At 45.8% G+C, this 23,236-nt stretch overlaps 2 protein-coding genes across 2 annotated transcripts in view; both read left to right on the plus strand.

Annotated features, from left to right (window-relative positions):
* The window catches only part of LOC138755850 (desmoglein-4-like), a 139,291-nt gene that overhangs the window by 4,030 nt on the left and 112,025 nt on the right, over nucleotides 1–23,236 (plus strand). The window contains exon 2 of the mRNA XM_069922572.1: nucleotides 20,556–20,661. Coding sequence (XP_069778673.1) covers nucleotides 20,556–20,661 — 106 coding nt within the window. The remainder of the gene's footprint in view (nucleotides 1–20,555; nucleotides 20,662–23,236) is intronic.
* LOC138752239 (U1 small nuclear ribonucleoprotein C-like) lies at nucleotides 11,999–12,334 on the plus strand. The gene has a single exon (XM_069915211.1). The coding sequence runs from the start codon at nucleotides 11,999–12,001 to the stop codon at nucleotides 12,332–12,334; it is 336 nt and encodes a 111-aa protein (XP_069771312.1).

Below are 23,236 nucleotides of genomic sequence, written 5' to 3' on the forward strand. Positions count from 1 at the left end.
TAGACCCTATCCCTCCAGACCCCCCCCCCCCATCCTTGTACCTGTCCAAGTTTTCCTTAAATTTTCGAATTGAGCCCGCATCCACTGCTCCAGCTGTCAACTCGTTCCACATGATTGCTTTAATTTAAGCAGGCAGCACGGTAACAGGCCATTTCCGCCCATGTGTTCGAGCTTCCCAATGAACTTAACCCCCGCACCCCCGGTATGTCTCAAACGATGGCAGGAAACTGGAAAACCCACTTGGAGAACATACAAACTCCTTACACTGCAGGTTTTGAACCCCAATCGCTGGCATGAGTCAGGATGTTGTGCTAACTGCTACACCATCCGTGCTACTGCAAATTTAGAACCTGCTGATTTTTGTTCCATAAAACATAGTACAGTACAGACCCTTCTTCCCATTGATGATGTGCCAACCTACAGTCTATAAACCTACACCACAGCACCTCCTGTCTTCAAGCCCTTAACCCTCTATTCTGTGTTCCATCTGAGTGATTTCTTTATGGTTACCATTGTACCACCTTCCACCATCACCTCCCAGACAATTCTTTAGTTGGGGAGGGGGGGAGGAGGACAGCAGCAGCGAGGTCTGGCAGGCGCCACGCTAACCGGGAGCATCAGCTCAGCTCTGGTCATTGACCATCTTCATTTGGTGATTTCAGGAGGGGAGTGGGGGGGTGGGGGTTGAAGAAACTTGACAGCCTCCTGCAGCGGATGGAGGATTTCTTGTAATTAGGAGTGGCAACCTTGTTGGAAATCCTGGAGAATTTGTGATCTTATCCAAGTGTTTCGTCTCAAAGTGTTGTAAGGGAAAATAATAGTTATTTTGTTCTTTGCGAATACCGGGTAGTAATTAAAACACCTTGTAAAACCGTATCAAAACACAGCGGAGAAATTCAGTGGGTCAGGCAGTGTCCGGAGAGGGAAATGGACCAGTAGATGTTCAGGACATATCCCTGGTGTAGTGTAGATATGTGACGGTTGTTTGGTTGTCATAGGAGCAGCATGTATCATCATGTACAGAGTATGGAACCAAAATCAAAACCTGCTGGTGATGCTCACCAGGTCCAGACCACCCATGGAACGGAGAGCCTTCAACCACAAATGTTAACTACTTCTTCCCTGCAGAAGGTCTGATTTTGTTATAAAAACAAACCAAAATGCTGGAGAAACTCAGCTGGTCTTTTCAGCATCCATAGGAGACAAGGATCTACTGCCAATGTTTCGGGCCTGAGCCCTTCCTCAAGGAAGAAGCAGAATGAGCCAGGAGCAGGAAATCTCCGAAAGTCTCAGAATTCAGACGCTGCTGGCCGGGGGAGGAAGGTGTGAATTGGATATGATAAAGGCCCAGGATTTTGTTTCAGATTTCCAGGTCTCTGCAGTATTGTTGTTTTTTCACTTGCATGCATGGGTGTTAAATTTGGCCATGTCCCTGGTCAAATTCTACAGAGGAGTTGAGGAAAGTGTGCTGGCCAGCTGCATCATGGTCTGGTATGGGAACACCAATGCCCCTGAAGCTTACCAAAGGTAGTGGACACAGCCCAGGACATCACTTGGAAAAACCATCCCCACTATTGAGTACACCTACAGGGAACGCTGCCGTTGGAGAGCAGCAGCAATCATCAAGGATCCATATCACCCAGCACATGCTCTGTTCTTGCTGCCGCCATCAGGAAAGAGGTGCCACAAGACTCGCCCCACCAGGTTCAGGAACAGCTGCTCCCCTCCACCATCAGACTCCTCAATGACAAACTCAATCAGGGACTCACTTAAGGAGTCTTGTGCACTTTATTTGATTTATTTTTTGTTCTCTCTGTATTGCACAGTCAGTTTGTTTACATTTGTTATCTGTTTCCAGTTCTTTATTTGTTTATATGTTTTAAGCTGTGTACATTTTTTTTTACAATACCAATAAGTATTCTGCCTCGCCCACAGGAAAAAGGAATCTCAAGTTTGTATGAATTCTGACAATAAATCTGAAAGATTGGCAATGGGCCTTCAGGCTGTGCTTTATCCGGATCCGTTCAATGCATAACAAAAAATTCACCTAAGTTCGCCCACTTTGCTTGAGTTTGGCCCATATCACTCTGTCCTTTAACCATCCAAATGGAACCAGAATTCATTGTCTCAAACACGTCCTTGTTTGTGGCAGCATTACAGGTGGAAATATTGCTGCAAATTTCATTTCTAAAAACTAAATTAGGGCAAAAGAAAGTGAGAGAGTGTTATTGTCCATTCAGAAATCTGAGGGCGGAGGGAAGATTCTGAACAATGGGCTTTGGTCTTCAGGCTCAAGTATGACCGTTCCGATGGCACCCCAAACATTTGACCAGGCAACTTGTTCAATCTCCCCCCCATCCTCTGTGGAAACGGTTACCCCTCTGGTCCCTTTCATTCTAAAACCTATCCCCTTTTGTTTTGGATTGTCCTCCTTTATGGGGGGGGGGGGGGGAGAGAACTGTGACCTTTCACCTTATCCTTCCTCTTTGATTTTCTTTACTGCCATCGCATCTGGGACCTGATTTAACCGTCATTATCTACTCAATCCTTCGCAAAGCCAATATTAACTCTCCATGCTGAATTGGGAAGATTGTCAAGAGCTACCTGGGTTGAAGGGTATTCAGAGGATTGAAGATTGTTTTGAGGATGGGAGATTTATAACAGTTGAAAGAATGAGGGAAAAATTTAATGTACCTAGTAATTTATTTTTTTACTATCAAGTTAACGCTTTTTTATCTAGCAAAATAGGTCCCTACTTTGACGTTTTCTAATCAAAGTGAATTAGAATTATTGATTTGTAACACTACTGTAAATAAATTTATTTCAGTATAACTTACTCAGAACTAAGGCCCCAAAATTGGGGTGTATAAATCAAAATTAGGTTGGGAATTAGATTTATATACCCACATAAGTGAAAAGCATTGGATGGATTTGTGTCAGGATAATGTGACTAAACTTATAGGTAAGTTCAATATAACTTTTTACATTTGACTCCACAAAAATTAAAAAGATTAAATTCTCCTGTATCAGATTTATATTTTAGGTGTAAATCTGAGATTGGAACTTTTTTTACATTCAACTTGGCCATGTCCTAAAGTTAGATAATTTTGGTTGGGGGTCGGTAATATTTTGGGACGAATCACTGGGGTCAAATTCAAACAGGACCTAATGTTATTTTATTTTTGAGTAATATTAAGGCCATGAGGCCAAAATTAGATATTTATCAAATTGAATTTGTGTGAATTGCTTTAGGAGTTTCTAGGAAATGTAGAGCGATATCACGGAAGTCAGAAATAGATTTAGGTACGGAACGATGGGACGCAGAACTTCGCAGCTGTACACTGTTAGAGAAAATTACTTATAATCTGCGAGATAAATATCATGTATTACAGAAAATAGGAGCCCGTATTTATAAAATTTTGGTTTGTACGTATAATTGACTCTCTGAAGACCTCACTTCTTGGTAGCCTCCAGTAGACTTGATTGTATAAATGTTTTATTTTCTTGGCATTCTCTGGATTTTCTTTCTTCTTTTTTCTTTATGGGGTGGGGTAGGAGGGATGATATATACCACATGTATACCTTCTTTTGAAATAATTAGAACTGAATAATTATTAATGTGGTTTAAAAATTTATAAGGTATTTAAAAAAGACAGGTTAGGGGTCTTGAACAAGGATTTCATCTGGGACCCCAGAGAACAAAATGGGGTTTGTTTCAACTTCATGGGTTAAGCCTATTTTTAATTCTAATTTTATCTTTAGATTACATTTTTAAAATTTTGACGTAACAGTACCGCAACCGGCCTTTTTGTCCCACAAGCCTGTAGCACCCAATTTCACTGTATGGGGCACAGGTGAGACGTCACTTGGAGAACCTGTGTGCAGTTTTGGGCCCCTTATCTTAGAAAGGCTGTCAGAGAGGGTGCAGAGGAGATTTACCAGGATGATTCCCGGAATGCAAGGGCTAACATTACGGGGAATGTTAGGCAGCTCTTGGACTGTATTCATTGAAGTATAGAAGAATGAGAGGGGAGCTCATAGAAACATTGAATTTTGAAAGGTTTTGACAGAGTGGATGTCGATAAGATGTTTCCCTTTGTGGGTAAATCAAGGAGTGTGGAACGAGCTGCCAGTCGAATTGGTAAATGCAGTCTTAAAATTAGAAGTTATCCATTTGAAAGAGAGGAGGAAGAACTTCTTTAGTCAGAGGGTTGTGGATATGTGTAACTCACTGCCGTAGACAGCGGTGGAGGCCCGATCACTGGGAGAGTTTAGGCAGGAGATTGATAAGTATCTAATTGGTCAGGGAATAAGGGAATATGGGGAAAAGGCTGGCAATTAGAACTGGTGTGAGTATAGATCAGCTTGGTGTAGAGTCGCAGAACAGACCCGATGGGCCAAATGGCTTACTTCTATTCCTTTATTCTGTGACCTACAGCCCTTGGTACGTTTTGAACAGTGGGAGGAAACAGGAGCCCCGGGGAAAATCCACGCAGACACTGGGAGAAGGTACAAACTCCTTACAGACAGCGTGGGATTCGAACCCATATCCCGTTTGCTGGCACTGTAACAGCATTGAGCTAACTGCTAGGCTAACCATGCTGCCCCAATTAATTAACTGATTTGATTAATTGTTGTGTGCAGTTTTGGTCACCTTATACTAGAAGGATATAATGACATTGAAAGAGTGCAGAGAAGATTTACAAGGATGTTGCCCAGACGTCAGGAACTGAGTTACGGGGAAAGGTCAGGGCTTTATTTCCTAGACCATAGAAGAATGTGGGAAGATTGGATAGAGGTATACAATATTATGATAGGTATGGATAGAGTAAATACACACAGGCTTTTTCCACTGAGGTTTGGCTGGACGAAGACTAGGGGATATGGGTTCATTGTGAATGGGGGGGGGGGGGGTGGAAGTTTAAAGCAGCTACTCTCATTGGGATCCCTGCACCTCTACATTGAAGGCCTTGTTTTATTTTCACCTCACATAACAAATGTTTCTATCGTTGTTTTATGCAGTCGATAGGAGAGAAATACGGAAGAAACCAATTGACTGCTTCACAGGGAAAGGGGGCCCATAAACTTTGAGCAGAGTTCTAAGGTGTCCGGGGGATGGGGGGATGGGGGATGGGGGGTGGGGGGGGGCTATATCTGAAAAAGAAATGTTGAGAAAGGATGGTTTAAAAGGAATGCAAGAGGGAACATCATGGAGAGAGTGGTAGGAGTGTGGAACGAGCTGCCAGTCGAATTGGTAAATGCAGGCTCAATTTTCTCATTTAAGAAACGTGGACAGGTACAGGGTGGGAGGTGAGTGAAGGGATGTTGTTCATGTTCAGGTCAGTGGGACTTGTCAGAAAAGTAGTTGGGTACAGACGAGAAGGGCCGAAGGACCTGCTTCTTTGCTGTAGTGTTCCATGGTTCCAGTTGAACTTGAAATCGTCCAACTCCCACCATGAGATTCAAACCTGTCTTAGAGTCGAGTGCCAGAATTCTGGCTTCACTAAAACCTGTAAGCACGATTGTAATCTCCCTTAAAGACTTGACCAGTGCGTTTCAGTCTATATGGTATAAAGTTTCATTCCTGATACTGGTTTACTTAGAATCAGTGATGAAGTCATTATTCCAGGTGTTGACTTTTTCAGGTGAAACACTTTTTTGTCGTGTTCCATCTGAGGTGGAGAAGCAAAGTTTGCAGAAACTGTGTAGTTATTATTCTAAGAATTCAATTGGCAGAATTATGCAAACAAAGGAGATTTGGTGAATCATCTCAGAGTTGGAAACCGGCCTGTCAGCCCAACTTGCCCACGCTAATCAAAATGACTGATCCGCGCCAGTCCCACCTGCCTGCTTTCAGCCCAGATCCCTCTAAACCAGCCATTCTCAACCATTTTTTTGGCTATGCCCCGACCTAGGACTCTACTCAAAGTTTATCAGCCCCATTCCCGTGAAGCATTCAAGTCTTGGTTTCTTCTGTACTTCTCTCCTACCGACCACATTAAAAAAAATATTTATATTATATGAGGTTAAAAAGAGAACAAGCCTTTTAGCTTAAATGTTCTGTGTCTACCCCCCAATTATGTTAAGGCAGTGTTTTTCAAACTTTTTCTTTCCACTCATATTCCGTGTAAAACAATCCCTGTGCCTCAAGTGATTAGTATGGAGTAAATCACAAAAATCTGTAGAGACTGTGGATGAAATTTAAAACAAAACACAAAATGCTGGAGGAGCTCCGCTGGTCAAACAGTGTCCTCTATGTAGTAACGGTAAAGACGTAACCTTGAAGGCTCAGGCCGGAAATGTTGGTGATGTATCTTCACCTTTGCCACATAAAGGACACTGTTTAACCTGCTGAGTTCTCCAACATTTTGTGTTTTTAATGTGATGAGTAAGGGATTGCTTAAGATGGTATGTGGGTGGAAAGAAAAAGTTTGAAAACCCCTGTTTTACTCATCCCTGATTGACTCGTAATCTGCTCGGTTTCCTAACTCCAAAGGAAATGGGCCAACGACGATTTTAACTCTGGCAAAATATTTCAGAAACAACATCTCTCCTTGAGCAATCCCTCATTAATCACAGAGCACCGATGGCATAGAGATTATTTAAAGTGGGATGTGAGTGGATATCCCGCATTATAGTGCTGCTGGAGCCCCATCGGACCGTCACCGCAACACCTCCCTGCTGCCGTTTTTGGCGAGCTCCGGCACCCCCGATTGCCTACCTACTTTTTTTGTTTGCTGTGCTGTGCCCATATTTTATTCTCCAATAAAAAATATAAGTTCTTTGTAAAATTCATGTCAGTTACAAAAAATTCAGCAGGAATCAACAGTAGGAAATACAATGGCAGTGGAATCACTAGGGAATGTTCAGGACACGATAACACAAGGACGAATGTGAAACTAAAAGAATCAAATACAGAAGAACTACTTAATATTAGAAGTTACAGTTACACATGAAAACTTATCGAAACGACGACGTAGCCAATATGTTTATAGCATCTTATATTTTATATTGTATATAGATATGTTTTAAAGGAGATAAACTGTGGCAGGTTTTTTTTAGTGTAGGTCACATAAAAACACTTCAAAACAAATCTCATTTAAAATGCCAGTGCTCTGCTCAAGCCAGACAGTCCAGGCTCTGGGTGTCTGCCAAAACATTGAAGAATGTGAATAGGGACTTCACAAGTAGTTGTTAATTGGACATGCTGTGGGAGTAATGGATTATTGTTTTGGAAAGCAGAGGATTAGGTCCATAGCCGTAGTGTATCTGAGTGCAGTTGGCTTTTCTAAGAGAGTCATGTGATTTTCTCAGAGAGAGAGAGAGAGAGGGAATTCAGTTCTACAGTTCAGCAGCAGGAGCTGGGACTAGAACAGGACAAGCTGACAAGCTTATGGAAAAACCCCGTTTTAAAGACGGGTTGTAAATTCTTAGTTCAGCCTGTTCAAAGCTCTTGTGGTCCATACAAGAGGAGAAAACTGGCTGCCTAGTGTTTCACTTGAAATAAGGGAAACAAAATGGAACTCTGTGGTGACCTGAAAGAAAGGTCATCATCTGGAAATCCCCGATGGGACAAGTTTCTTCGGCAAGACACTGAAGTGGCTGATGAGAAGGAATCAGTTTGTGTCCAATGAATGACAAATCTCTCTCTGAAAACTGACAAGAACCTTCCTGAGCGGTAACCATTTACCTTTCAAGCACCAAATCTTGTTGAATAATCATAAATGTTAAATTCTGTGCTTAGTATAAGAATTCCCTGCAACCAGTGAACTTGGAGGAGTGAGAAGTGAGATTGGACTGTGAATCAAATAACTTTTTTGAACCTACACACACACACATTACATGCTTAGAATTAGAAGGGGGTTAAGTTAGGTTAAATTAAGTTAATAGTAATAACGTTTGATTCTATTTTCATGTTTAAAGACCATTTGTCTTGGTGAATATCTATTGCTGCTAGGTTTTGTGGCCCTCTGGGCTCATAACAACATACATATCTGTGCATTCTTGAAATATAGGTTAATGCTGACTGATGTAACATAAATATAAATAAATGTATAAACTGTGTTTGGTTACAGAGGAGAACGACAAAGCAAAGCATTTCTAGCAAAAAGTAGCGTAAAAACCATGCAAATCACAGCAGAAAACAAAAGGAAATATTGTTGGGTCTCCAATCATATCTTTATTATATTCTAATTTACATGTATATTACAAGACTGAAGACAACTTGCAATGCTCACAAACTTGGAGCCTTGGCTCTTGCAGATTTGAAAATGCGATGATCACCATCTGCTGTCTGATCTGGCAGGCGTGTGGCGCGTGTCCTGTCCAGACCATGTCACCAAGTTACAAACAAACGTTCGGACCACCCCCTTTTTCCTCACCACCCTCTTTTATCTTTCCACCGCCCCCTTTGGGAATGACTGTTGAGAGGGATATGGTCCAATTACAGGCAGGTGGGACTAGTTTGAGATACTTTGGTCAGCACAGGCAAGTTGGACCGAAGGGTCTATTCTTGCACTCTGTGATTCTGATCAAATTAGAATAAAGTGGTGAGACTTGTGTTCCTTCTCAAAATAATGCAGGGTACCAGGGATTTATTACGTTCACCTTAGGAAAAGGCAGGACCTCTGCTTAATGTCTCATCAATTTCAAGCAGCGTCGTGTCAGGCCTGTGAGCCAAGGTCTTCACACTGATGTCTACGCAGTGGGGTGTGAACCTACAAGCACCCCGCCTCGGGAGGCGAGAGAACCACCTGCTGATTTGTAGCTGGTTCATTTGAGGACTATTCCCTGAAAGCAATCTACAACCAGCGAGCAGACCACAAGTTGCTGCAGTGGGTGGTTTTAAGAAGATTGGAAATATTGTGAAAGTCTGCGGATGCAGTGTTTATAGTTTAAAAATAAAACACAGAAATGCTGGAGGAACTCAGCTGGTCTCGCAGCGTCTACAGGAGGTAAAGATATATCACCAGTGTTTAGGGCCTGAGCCCTTCCTCAAGGACTAAGCAAAAAGCAGGGCATATGTGTGAACGAAAAGCCGGCGGGGGGGGGGGGGGGGAGGGGAGGGGGGAGGGGGAGAAAGGGTAGGGGAGGAACACAGGCCACCAGGTAAAAGGCCTTAATTGGGCATGGATAGCAGGGTAGGTGAGGATTGATTAGGAGAGGGGGAGCGACTCTGAATGCGGAGCTGAAGGCAAGGAGACAGCGCAAAGGTCAAAAGAGTGAGAAACAAAAACAGAGCTAGTGGAAAGTAGACACAGGGATTGGGGAAGGAGAGTGGTGAGCAGTGTGTGGGGAGCAGCTAATAGAAATCAGAGACATCGATGTCACCTGGTTGGAGGGTCCCCAGTCGGAATATATGGTGTTGTACCTCCAACTTGCAGGTGGTCTCAGTCATGATAATGAATATGTATGAGATGTACCGGAAGTCACATGGTATGAGAGAGAGATAAGAACACAAGCAGGAGAACAAAGGGAAACGGGAAAATAAAGCCACTGAGAAGTTTACCTGATAAAACTTGTGTTTAATGTTTTATTAACTTCACATTTCGGGCCACAAATGTGACAGTCTCAGTCTGGCAGTGTGTGAGACTACGGACGGAGAGGAATTTGAAATATTGGTTAAGCGACATCGACCGATTGAGCCATCTCTGCCTTCTGTTGGACTCTGGCTTTAATTTATTTATTCTTAATTTAGTCTATGTGTGAACTGAGTCCAGCGCGTTCGTTGAATGAAGTGATAGGAGAAGGTATTCGGTTCGACAGTCAGTTTATTACACCACACAGCACAGCACAGCACAAGAATAAAACTTAACAGAGCTCTGGGTCAGTCTGTTAGTTCATAGGTCACCTGCCAGTGAGCTACTCCCCGAGACTGACCCCTATTGTCCAGTTGGCACAGTTTATATAGGTCAATCTTATCACACAGAACAAAAGTTGTTTTCCCTGCTAGATCTTTTTGCATAAGGGTTATCACAAGTCATCTCCTGTTTTGCAGATTTCTGGGGTGTAGCATTCCCATGTTAATCCTCCAGGCCAGACTATCCTGTTGTTTAGATCTGAAATTAATTCATCCCCAGATATTTCTAATCACCATTCGGTCCCTGTCTGGCCAATTTCTGCTGTTCTCTTTAACACCTCCTCGTGCCTTAATCTTCCTCCTAGACTGGTTTTCCATTCCCTTTGACTCTTGCGGGCCATTCTTTGTTCTGATCTGGCCTGTGTCTCCTGTGCTACTTCCCACCTCCTTCAGTTGAGCATTCCTCCTAAATCGTTTTATGCATATCCTCTCCCTGTATCTTGGGAGCAGCCAATTTTGTTCAGCCAACTTTGCTCCATGCTGTGACAGCCACTTAGCCACATTCCTCTTTCCCTGACTCATGCAGTACAAATAAACTTATTGATTAATCATTTATTTCATACTGTTTTAACCCCTAGATTCCAACACTTCCCACCTTTCAGATTCCATAGGCTGATAGGCCTGTTCCAGTTGGTATTCTAAGTTCGATTGTTCTAAGGAGGCTCCTGGAGGGTCACAGAATCAGAATGCTGACCGCTTTCTGGTCCTGGGGGTGTTAAGATTAGTGAGGAATATATGATTAAAATAAAAACTGTAAATGCTGCAAATACCGTATATACGGGGAAATAAAGCCCTGGAGGAGATGTCTTTGAAGGGGTAAAACCAGGTTGACCTTGGAGACCAGCTATTACAATACTAGAGACCCAGGTTTGAATCTGGCACTGTCCGCAAGAAGCTTGTACCTATGGTGCGCTGTTAGACAGAATCAGACACGCACAAGATAAAGACTGTACCACAGGCTTTAATCCACAAAGACTTCCACAGAGCCAGACTGGCTGTGGGTGCAGCAACTCTGAGTGAGGCCTCTGTAGGCTGGCGCAGGGTTATATCCCGGAGGGTGATTAACACCCGACCGGGTGGGGCTTGATCCATTCAGGCCGACTGATTAACAGCCGTCCGGGTGTTGTCCTGTTCCCTTACACTCCTGCAGGTACAGAAGTTGCCCCCTGCAGTAGGCCGGTGGTGGACCACCACAGTACCTTCTCCCTGTGACCTGCTTGAGTTTACCTCCAGGTGCTCTGGTTTCCTCCCTCCGTTTAAAACGTACGGGATCAGGAGGTTAATTCAATGTAATTAGGTGACTCTGGTTTCATGGGTTGGAAAGACTGGTTAAAGTGTGGTATCATTAAATTTATATTAAGCTGTAAACAAGGTTACGAGATCAGAGAGTGAATGGGAGCAACTGATGGTGTGCAGACAAACAATTGCAGGAGCGGTGAAGGGCAGTGCAAGTATTTCTTGCTGAAAAGTCAGAAGGGATAGGTCCACCACCCTCAGAAGGTGAGAAAAAAAGGGGGGGGGAGGGGTTGTGAAAAGGCCCGAGGTGATAACCACTTACTGAAGTCTGACACAGAAAAAAAACAAGATCGCAAATTGTAAAAAGAGCTTTTGGCATATTGGCCTTCATAAATCAAAGTGTTGAGTCCAGGAGTTTGGATGTTATGGTAAAGTTGTATAAAACATTAGTGAGGTCAAATTTGTAGTATTGGGTGCTGTTTTGGTCACCCAACTACAGGAAAGATACCAATAAGATTGTAGTGATACGATTGTATGTGCTGGCTGGCCCTTCCTCCGGGTGTCCTTCTACCTTGGCTTCTCCCTTAGTCCTATCCATGTGACCCTGGGCCATAAAGACTGAGTCTCTTCTCCTTCCCACTCATTCCTAGCCTTGGACCGGGCCAGTAGTCTCTAGTACAATAAAGCCTATCGTTCCCCTCAGTCTTTTTCCGAGTCATTATTGGGGCTACTGATAACACCCAATAATTTATTGTACTAGATTTCTCCGGTAATGGAGAAATTGCTGCGCCCAGAACAGCTAGAAGTTGACCCCCAAGTCCCAGGTGCTTCAGTACTCTTCGAGCAGTTGATGGACTGCCTGTGCCTGCGCATATGTACAGCAAGGACAGCCGAGAAGACAAGATGCCGAAGTATCGCTGCGATTACTGTGACACCTACCTCACGCACGACTCTCCGTCTGTCCGCAAAATGCACTGTGAGGGCCGCAAGCACAAAGAAAATGTCAAGGTCTACTACCAGAAGTGGATGGAGGAACAGGACCAGAACCTGACTGATAAGACCACCGCCTCTTTCTGTCAGGGTAAGATCCCGCCCACCGCTCCGTTCCCCGTGCCGCCTGGCATGATGTTGGTGGGCCTGGGTATGAGGCCGCCGATCGGTGTGCCGGTGCCCATGATGCCGGGCCCGACGATGGGACCACACAGGCCCATGATGGTGCCTTCGATTAATACGGATTAATACGATCAACCAGATAGAGAGACTGGAAGATGGACATTACCCAGTGCAACGTTTCACCACCCACCAAACAAAGACGACAGTGCTGCCATTTCAAAATCTCTTGATGAGTTGCCCCGTTCCCAACCAGTAGAGAATGCGAACGGATTTCCAATTTGCAAGCTGAATCGGAATTGAACGTGCAACGTCCAGTGTGGAGATGTACTGAATATGCCTCAGTTTCGCAGGAGTCAATGGGCTTGCATGCTTCTTTTCTCGTTGTACTATTGTTTTCCCCAAAGTATTTGGCAGATAAAAGACAATGATTCCAGTTGTCCATATTTTGGCTGAAAAATAAAGATGGATAGTTTAAAATCCTTATTCTTTTATGGGTCTAAGTTTTGTCGAAAGAATTGAAGACAATTTTGGACCCATTTATATTGAGGTGTTTGGTCAAAATATTGATAAACACTGACACATTGTTCTTTTGCATGTTTTGTATGCAGGTGAATCGACTCTGACAACCTTTTACTTGAAAGTGCATTGTTAATAAAAAAAATTGTTTTGCCATCTTTGGTAGCAGAAATATTAATTTTGTTACACTTTTTAATAAACTTGTTTGGTTGATCAAAAAAAAAGAGCAGTGGATGAACTTCTTCAAAAACTTCCTCGACGCTGCTGCTGAGATGGTCGACTCCGACGAGAAGTTAAAAATCCTTCAGGCACAAGTTGGCCAGAGGACTTTCCTGACCATCCAAGGCAGTGCGACCTACAATGAGGCGATGGGTGAGCTATGGGCGTTGTACAAGCCTAAAGTGAACGTGGTATACTCCCGTTACCTGCTGGCGTCCAGAAAGCAACAGCCTGGTGAGTCCACTGAAGAGTTCGTCCGGTTCCTGATCACACTAGGATTAGACTGTTTGGGGGAACGCACGGCCACTATATCCCTAACCCAGTGTGTGGAAGAACTGATTTGAGACGCATGCATGTCGGGTCTGAGGTTGGATTATATCTGGAAACGACTCCTCGAGGAGGACCCGCTCCCACTCTAAAAGGCTATCGACTTAATCAGAACCTTTAACTCAGCCCAGCGCCACACAGTGTCGATTGTGGGCAGAAGCGGGCCATCTCTGTATGTTCCACCACGAGGGCCTTCAGCCTGGGATTCTGCATCAGATGCTTCCAACCCGACTATGGCTGCAGTCACACTGACTGCATCGTCGAGATGCAACTTCTGTGGGCAGTCCAAGCGTTTACGACACCTCTGCCCCATGAGTGGGGCTACGTTTTCGGGATCCGGGAAGAGGGGCCATGACCAGAAAGTCTGAAGGTCCCGACCACAGTCCGAGAGCAGCAATGCATGCGTTACTGAGTTGCTTCTGGTGCTGACCGCATGCGCGGTAAAAGGTCCGCCATCTTGTTGGCTATCGCACCCAACCTCAGCTCCTTGGCCCACCACCCCGATGACGTCACTTCCGACCGCCACAACTCCACTTCCGCCTTCTTCATCAAACACTGTGGTCAACATGGAGGTCGCCATCTTGGGAAGGCCTCCCCGCCGCTGCCAACGATGAAGGGATGCCTATCCTGGCATCGGTGACTGAATCAAGCCAGCCCTCACCCTATCTTGAACTCCATGATGCGGATCAAGGTGAATGGGCATGAAATGAACTCTCTTTTTGATAGTGGCAGCACGGAAAGCTACGTGCACCCTGACGTGGTCCAGAGATTCTCCCTCCTGGTCTGACCCATGACCGGGACAGTTTCAATGGCTGCAAGGGATCAACAAACCAGTATCCGGGGGTATCGTGTAGCATCGCTGACGGTGGGGGGGGGGGGGGGGGGCGGAGTGTTATAATGATTTTTTATTGTTAATTATGCCTCGCCTCTGCGCGCTGATCCTCCTGGGTCTCGACCTTCAGAGTCAGTTCAAGAGCGTGCTGATGGCGTTCGGGGGCCCCCAAACCCCCCGTTCCAGCACCATCCTGCAACCTCACCATGCTATGGGTGCCCCCCATCACTGTTCGCGAACCTCACCCTGGATTATAAACCAATTGCCACCAAGTGTAGGCGCTATAGCTCAGAGGACATGCAGTTTATCCGGGCTGAGGTTAAGCGACTCCTGGTGGAGAGGATCATAGCCCTTAACACCAGTCCCTAGAGAACGCAGGCCCTCGTGGTCAGAGGTGCGGGCAAGCCCTGGATGGTAATTGATTATAATTAGACCATCAACTGCTTCACCCAGTGGGACGCATACCCAGTTCCCCGTATAGCCATCTTGGTCAATAAGGTCGCTAAGTACAGAATTCTTTCGACCATTGACCTCAAGTTGGCCTACCATCAACACCCCCTCCATCCAGCCGATTGATATATACAGGCTTTGAGGCGGATGAGAAGCTCTTTCACTTCCTATGGGAGCCTTTCGGGGTTACTACCAGTGTTTCTGCCTTTCAGGGAGTGATGGACCGGATGGAGGTGGAACACTGGCTATGGCAACGTTCCCCTACCTCGACAATGTCACCATCTGTGGCCATGACCAGCAGGACCATGACGCGAACCTCGCAAAGTTCTTGCGTATGGCCAAGTCCCTCAACTTGACGTACATCAAGGACAAATGCCCGGCCCTTCTTGGATGCATCGTGGCACATGATGTCATTGCCTCCGACCCAGATCGCATGCGACCCTTCATGGAGCTCCCTGTCCCAAACTCCCTGAAGGCAGTTAAGAGGTGCCTGGGGCTGTTTTCATATTATGCTCAATGTGTGCCCAGCTACGCCGATAAGGCCCATCCTCTAATTCATACGACCACCTTCCCATTATCGACAGAGGCCCAGGCTGCTTTTGAACAAATTAGAGGAGACATCTCTTAAGGCCACGATGCATACCGTGGATGAATCTGTCCCCTTTCAGGTGGAGAGCAATGCTTCTGATGTCGTACTGGCTGCCACGTTAAACCAGGCAGCCAGGCAGGCCGGCAGCATTTTTTCCCCACACCCTGCACAGTCTTGGACTCCGGCACTCCTCCGTTGAGAAGGAGACTCAAGCTATCATTGAGGCAGTGCACCACTGGTAACATTACCTGGCCAGTAAATTATTTACCCTGTTGACTGACCAGAGGGCTGAGGCCTTCAGTGCAAGGACTGTCTAAAAAGGGGTAAAATCAAGAACGACAAGATTCTGAGGTGGAGGATAGAATTGTCCACCTACAACTATGGCATCTTGTACCGGCCGGGTAAGCTCAATGACCCCCCACCCCCCCGCAGGATGCCCTATTCCGAGGGACGTGTGCCAGCGCACATCTCGACCATCTCCAGATCCTACATGACCACCTATATCACCCCAGAGTCACAAGGTTGTATCATTTTGTCAAAACGTGAAACCTCCTGTACTCCGTAAAGGATGTCCGGTCCACAACCAGACGCTGCCAAATCTGCGCCGAGTGTAAGCCCCAGTTCTACTGGCCAGAAAAGGCACACCTCAGTAAAGCCACCTGCCCTTTCGAACGACTCAGTGTCGATTTCAAGGGTCCCAACCACAAATAGGAATGCCTATTTCTTGACGGTGGTGGACAAATTCTCCAGGTTCCCCTTTGCAATCCCCTGCCCGGATATGACTTCGGCTGCGATCATCAAGGCCTTGAACAGTACCTTCGCTCTGTTCGGGTACCGTAGTGACCGAGGGACCTCGCTCATGAGTGAGGAGCTGCAATGGTACATTTTGGCCAGAGGCATGGCCACCAGCAGGACCACCAGCTATAACCCCAGAGGTAATGGCCAGGTGGAAAGGGAGAATGGCACCGTCTGGAAGGTGACGCTCCTGGCCCTCAGATCTAAAGATTTGCCAGTATCCCGCTGGCAGGATGTCTTGCCCAAAGCCCTCCACACCATCCTGTCTTTATTATGCACCGCTACTAACACCACCCCGCATGAACGCCTCTTTGCTTTTCCTAGGAGATCAGGGAATGGTTCCTCCATTCCTCCCTGGCTGACCACTCCAGGGCCGGTTCTGCTTCGGAAGCATGTCAGGGGCCATAAGATGGACCCACTGGTTGAAGTAGTGCACCTCATACATGCAAACCCTCAATACGCCTTTGTGAGGTACACGGATGGCCACGAGGACACTGTGCCAGTACGAGACCTGGCAAGGGCTGAAGATTCTGAGACCGCCTTGCCAACTACTGACCATGCCACGGACCCGATCGAGCAGCATCAGAGCATGACCCTGGAGCCTGAGCTGCCTGCCTTGCAGCTGGATGTCCAGGCATCTACCCCCCATGCAGCAGTGGAGAACCTCCCAGCACTCTGGCAGTCCACCGCTGACACCCCTGTCGGTCCCCTCTCTGGAGGAGCATCATACGGACACACCGGCCCTATGGAGGTCCGGCAGACAGAGGAGGCCACCTGAGTGGCTTAACCTCTAGCTGATGGGGGACGGGGGTGGCGGCATCTGCTTTTCCTGCCCCTGGTTTGTTCTGTTTGTATTTCTGCTGTTGTGTTATTGTATTGTTTCATCACCCCCGGTTATTGATTGTTTTCTGGTAGGTTCCATCGGACAAAGATTGCGGGGAACAATAGGCTTTATTGTACTAGAGACTGTTGGCCTGGGTCCAAGTTGGAAAGAGCATAGAGAAGATTTACTAGGAACTGAGTTACAGGGAAAGGTGAAACAGGTTAGGACTTTTTCCCTGGCATGTAGAAGAATGAGGGGAGATTTGATCAAGGGATTTAAAATTATATGGGGGGGGGGTGTAAGGCAGAGTAACTGCTAATAGCCTTTTTCCACTGAGGGTAGGTGAGATGCAAACCAGAGGAAATGGGTTAAAGGTGAAAGGGGAAAGGTTTTGGGGGAACTTCACCTGGAGTGTGGTGGGGGTGTGGAACGAGCTGCCAGCTGAGGTGGTGAACGTAGGCTCAATCTTAACACAAGAAAAATATGGACAGGTACATGGATGGGAGGGGTATGGAGGGCTATAGACTGGGTGCAGGTCAATGGTACTGGGCAGAAATTAGAAAAGACAGAAGGCCTGTTTTCTGTGCTGTAATATGCTATAGTTCTATGATCCAGCATTTCTGTGTTTTTACTACAATCACGGCATCTGCAGACTTTTGTGTTTCACTCAGTTCACTTGATCCACAGCAAAATCACCCTGAAGAAGTTTTCCTCCCCTCTCTGAACAGGGTTCTGTGAGAGTCCCTCTCACTGCTCCCCATCTGCACTCGCTGCTGCTTTCATGCTCTACGACCATGTTCTCATGCAGACTGGCTTCCACAGCCATGTGTCTTTTCTGGCTCTGTAGCATGAATAAAAGCTCTCATGACTAGAGGTAGAAAAAACTCTTTTATTAGCTTATAACTATGGGTAGGGTCTCACAGTCGTCTTCAGCAGGGTTCTGGATTTAGGCAGGAAACCTCAGCACAACTCCCAACCAGTGAATCCCAGTTTACTGCATTCACCCCTTCCTGTAGACTTTAGGGTCTGTGAATGAAGACTGAGAACATTGGTTGAGAAAAAAAGTTGAAAAATATACAATTATATACAAATTTACAGATTTAAGCAGTCCGGGGGTCTGGAGATCCTGGTGGAGCGACTTAGCACCGGGGGGACTTGAACTCCTTGGGTCTCGTGGTCCCCTTGTGAGGGAGGAGAGACTGGCTGGGTCTTCGGCTCAAAGGTGGAGGGAGGTGAACTTTCCTCCTGAACCGGATCCCTTGAGGCCCTGACTGGGGGTGACGAGAATGGGGTGAACTAGGTGCCAGGTCCCTGATGGAGACGGGGTCCTCCCTGCCATCCAGGTACTCCATGTGGGATTGGCATGGAGCAATTTCATCTTGCTTTTCCTCACGTGCTTCCTGAGAACGACTGGACCAGGAGTGGTGAGCCAGGTTGGTAGATTCCAATGCCGAGCTTCTTTCAAAATTGGATAGGAGCTCATGAGGTGTAGCATTGGTTGTGGTACATAGTAGCGACCGGATGGAATGGAGCGCCATAGGGAGAATTCCTGCCAACATGAGTGTGGAAGGCCTTTTGACTTCAGGTCAAGTTTGACAGCCTTCCAGACCGTGGTGTTCACCTTTTCAAACTGCCTGTTTCCCCGCGATGCCCCTTGCCAGCAGGTACTGAGGTAGCTTGTCACTTATAAAGACTGAGCCCTGGTCGCTATGAATAAAGCTGGGATACCTGAATAGGGTGAAAATTGAGTTTACGACTGATGAAGTGGATGTGTCTGGACATGGAATGACGAACAGGAAGCGGGAGTACTCATCAGTGACAGAGAGGAAGAAAGTGTTCCCGTTTGTGGAGGGGAGAGGTCCCTTAAAATCGACCCTGAGCCATTTCAAGGGGCTGGATGACTTGATCAGGTGCTCTTTTGTGGGGTGGTAGAAGTGCAGCTTTCACTCTGCACAGACCTGGCAAGACCTGGTCATTTCCCTGACGTCTTCCATGGAGCAGGGCAGATTGAGTGCCTTGACGAAATGAGCCATGCGGGTGACCCCTGAATGGCAGAGCTCATTATGCAGAGACTGCAGTTGGCCGGTGTGTGTAGAGGCACAACTTCCTCTGGATAAGGCATCTAGAGGGTCATTAAGGTCTCCTGCCCGATAAGCAATATTATAATTGTAGGTGGAGAGCTCGATCCTCCACCTAGCAATCTCGTCATTCTTGATTTTACCCCTCTTGACATTATTGAACATGAATGCGACCGAGCGCTGGTCAGTGAGGAGCGTAAATTTCCTACCAGCCAGGTAGTGTCTCCAGTGTCTCATGGCTTGGACAATGGCTTGAGTCTCCTTTTCCACCAATTGGTTCTGGAGCTCATGGCCTTGCAATGTCCAAAGAAAAAAAAATGCAACCGACCTGCCTGCCTGGTTGAGGGTAGTGGCCAGGGCTATGTCTGAAATGTTGCTTTCCACTTGGAAAGGTACATTCTTGTCCACCACAATGTGGTTCTGGAGGTAGTTAAAAGCCACTGGGGCTTCAGCCGAGAGGGGGAACTTAGTGGCTTTTAAGAGAGGGTGAACCTTATCAGCGTATTGAGGGATCCAATGGGCATAATATGAGAAAAACTCCAGGCATCTCCTCAAAGCCTTTGTGGTCCTGAGGATGGGTAGCTCTAACTGTGGGGGGGGGGGGGGAGGCACATCCTATCAGGATCAGGGCCAATGACACCATTCTCTACCACGTAGCCAAGGATAGTCAGATGTTTAGTCCTGAACACGCACTTGTCAGAGTTATAAATGAGGTTCAGGGCTTTTGCCACGTGTGGAGGTTGGCATCATGGTCTTCCAAGGTGTGGCCACAGATGATGACATTATCAAAGCAGGGGATGGTAGCCTTCAACCCATACTCATCCACCATTCTGTCCATCTTCCTCTGGAATATATAAATTCCATTAGTAATACTGAAATGGACCCACCAGAATTGATAGAGATGACCGTTAGCCTCAAATGCCATATATGGACGGTCCTTGGAATGGATTGGCAGCTGGTTATAGGCAGTTTTCAGGTCGATGGTCGAATAGACCTGATACTTCCTAATATCATTCACCATTTCTGAAATTGGAGGGGGTATGCATCCAGGGGTGTGTACCAATTAATAGTTTGGCTATAGTCAATTACTGGCCTGGATTTTTATTACCCTTTTACCACTACCACTTGTGCTCTCCACGGGCTGGTGCTAAGTTCGATGATACCTTCATTGAGCAGACATTGTGTCTCAGACTTTATGACATCTTGGTCTGCGGTGCTCTATCCCCTGCTCTTGGTCGCAATGGGTTTGCAGTCCGAGGACAGATTTGACTTGTTATCTGCTCGGTTTCAGAACTCCAAAGGAAATGGGTCAATAACAATTTTTCTGAAGCCAAATATTTCAGTAACAACTGGGTCGAGAGTAGTGATTCTCAACCTTCCCTTCCCACTCACATCCCACCTTAAGCAATCCCTTACTAATCCACACAGCATAGGGATTACTTAAAGTGATATGAGTGGAAAGAAAAAGGTTGAGAACCACTGGTTTAGAGTTAAGTAAGAACTGGCCTGTTCTGTGCTGTAAATGGTTATATGGTTATATGGTTATGTTATTAATAGTCATTGTTTTGAAGATACCATTGTCTTGGTGAATTTCTATTGCTGCTGGTCAAATATGCAATGGGCCCGGCCGTGCCGGAAGCATGGGCCCCGATCACAGTGAATGCAGGGTTTGAATAACTTCTGATACCTTCCACTGAACATGTACCTTCTCGTTTCAGATCTTCTGTGGAGATGGATCTCATTCTTGCCAAAGAGGTTTTCCAAGAATTAAAGCTGAAGTGTTAATCCCTGCCAAAATTTACAAGGGGCAATTTATTTTGACAGGTGAGTAATCTGTGTTGACAAATGTACTTGCATGCCTCCACCCTTAGAAAAAACAGGGTTGATACTGCAGCGTCCATAGGAGGTAAAGATATATCACTGATGTTTCACTCCTGAGACTTTGTGAATGAAAAGCAGGTAGGTTCCTGAATTAAAAGGGCTGGGGAGAAGGTTTAGGGGGACATCAGGAGTGTGGGTGTCTAGAATGCATTGCCAGAGATGGTGGTGGAGACTTGACTTAAGACACTCACATGGATGAAATAAATAGAGATGGTTGTGAGGTAGGGAGAGTTTAGGTCAGCACAACATCAGAATTCAGAATCAGAATTTGAAATTATTGTCATGAACAAGTCACCCAATTTGGTGTTGTGAGAAAGAAGTACCTTCACAGAGACAAAAATTGAGAAGAACATTTATTATACAACAATGCAAAGTTGGTGCTTCCCCTTACCCTGGGAATAGACACACATACTGGGCTCACCCAACTTTTATACAGTTCATTTCAGTGTAGAGGTACCCTCCCCCCACCTAACATTCTTCTGCCTCCTGGATAAGTTTGGCATTAGGCAATCCTGTCTGCCTACGTGCTGTTTCTGTGGAACTTGGAGGACCAGGGGGCATCCTGTCGGTGTCCCATCATGTCATTGTCCTTATTGTCCTTATTCACACCTTCCTAACTTCTCAGAACTTGCTAATTCTGTCACGGAACTTGCTGATTCTCTCTAAAAGGCTAGAAGATCTTTATCTTATTTACTTCCTACATACTGCCGAACTTGCTGATTCATGTCTAAAAGGCTAGAAGACCCTTATCTTATTCAGACCTTTATCTTATTTACTTCCTACATACTGGCGAACTTGCTGATTCATGTCTAAAAGGCTAGAAGACCCTTATCTTATTCAGACTAACTTTACTTCCTACCATTCTATCCTTTCATACTGGCTTTATTCATCTCTCATATTTTCTTATTAGTTTTACTCATCTCTCACAATCCTCACTTTTCTTTTAGCTACGCTTCGTGAATTCTCAACTGGAATGTAACTTGGTCTTTTTCCCAGCGAGTCAGTAAACGAACTGCAGTCTCAGCATCATCAGACAGAATTTGGGAAACCTACATCCTTTGGGTTATAGTGATCTGACGAGGGGTCCGTTGAATTAAATACTGCACACAAGTCTTTAGGCAGGGGAGCACCATAATGGCCAGAATAGCGAGTCCAGCTGCTATAAGGGCTGTGGGTATCAGACTCCAGTTACCAATAAAAAGTCTAGTCCATCCCACACCGGACCGAGGTTGCCAAGTCTGAACCTGGGCATGGGAAGCTTTTCGAACTCCTGAAGAAGTGTCTTTAACTGCCTGACCGTTGTGAGCATCGTCCTTAACCAGTCTTTCACAAACGCTGCCTTCAGCAGCCAACGAGTAATCGAGAGCCAGGCGGTTTTGTTGAACTGTGGCTCGTATCTGTCGTCTTTCTTCAGCCCGTAAATTCAGGGCCATCACTGTCTGTTCGGTGATGATCTCCAAGGCTGGAGTCTGATTAAACGATTTAAATGCCAAGCAGCTGTGGTGTTCTGGAGCAGCTTACGTCATTTACAACTGGAACTCCCCTTACAGTGGAGGTTCTTAACATTCCGAATGTCTGTGTGACCCAAAGGATGATTTACAGGAGACCAAGTTGGGGAGGGGTGTTTCTTGTCACTGAACCTGTGAGTTGATTGCAGCCTGTCTGTGAACATTAGCATATGTATTCACTCTATCTCTGCTACAATCCTGACTAACATTCTGTCTTTGTCCCACCATCTTCTTTGTGCTATCTCTTTAAAACTCCTCTTTTTAATATCTGTAGAGGCCGGAATAGAAACCAAGTCTACTCCCCTAGGGCTGTTCTGTTCCCCTGGTCCATGTTGGGATCCTATATTAACCCATACCCCACTATGACTATACTCTATACCTGCGCCCTGTCTACATTCTAAAGGTAAATAATTGTCACCTCTGCTGCCCCTATTCCAGAAGGACTTAATACATTGTGAGCAATTTGGTGATTTCCCAAAAATTGGGAACCAACAAGTAAACAAACAGCAAATGGTAAAAACAACATTGCAGCACTTTTTCCCGGCGTAGTGTAACTTTCAGATCAGAAGGATGAAGGACAGCACGCCTGGTGGAGGGTAGATTATCAATGTCTTTAGTCCGTCCACCCCTTTTCTTTCGTTCACACTGCAGTGTCTGTAATCAAAAGTACACAATAGGGGCCGTCCCAGACAGGTTTTAGTTGGTGATCTTGCCATGCTTTTACATATACCCAATCACCAGATTTAATAAAATGAATAGGTTGCTCCAGGGGTGGGTTTTGAGCTAATAAACCCTTCCGTTTTAATTCGTATAGAGAGGCAGAAAGTCCCTTTAAATATTTGGATATGTACTGGTCGTTCGCCTCAGGGGTAGGGGTATTAAAAGGTGACATACAAGGTTCGAGTATACCATCTTTCACCAACTGGTCAATTACTGACTGCAGCCCCTTTCGGCCAGCCATCGGAATTGGATACTGCTTTTGTCTAATTACTTGCTCAGGATCTTTTAAA

The sequence above is a fragment of the Narcine bancroftii genome, chromosome 2 (assembly GCF_036971445.1).
Source record: "Narcine bancroftii isolate sNarBan1 chromosome 2, sNarBan1.hap1, whole genome shotgun sequence".
In the NCBI taxonomy this organism is placed as follows: Eukaryota; Metazoa; Chordata; class Chondrichthyes; order Torpediniformes; family Narcinidae; genus Narcine; species Narcine bancroftii.

Coding starts and splice junctions, on each gene's coding strand:
- LOC138752239 (XM_069915211.1), top strand. CDS start 11,999: ATGCCGAAGTATCGCTGCGATTACTGTGACACCTACCTCACGCACGAC.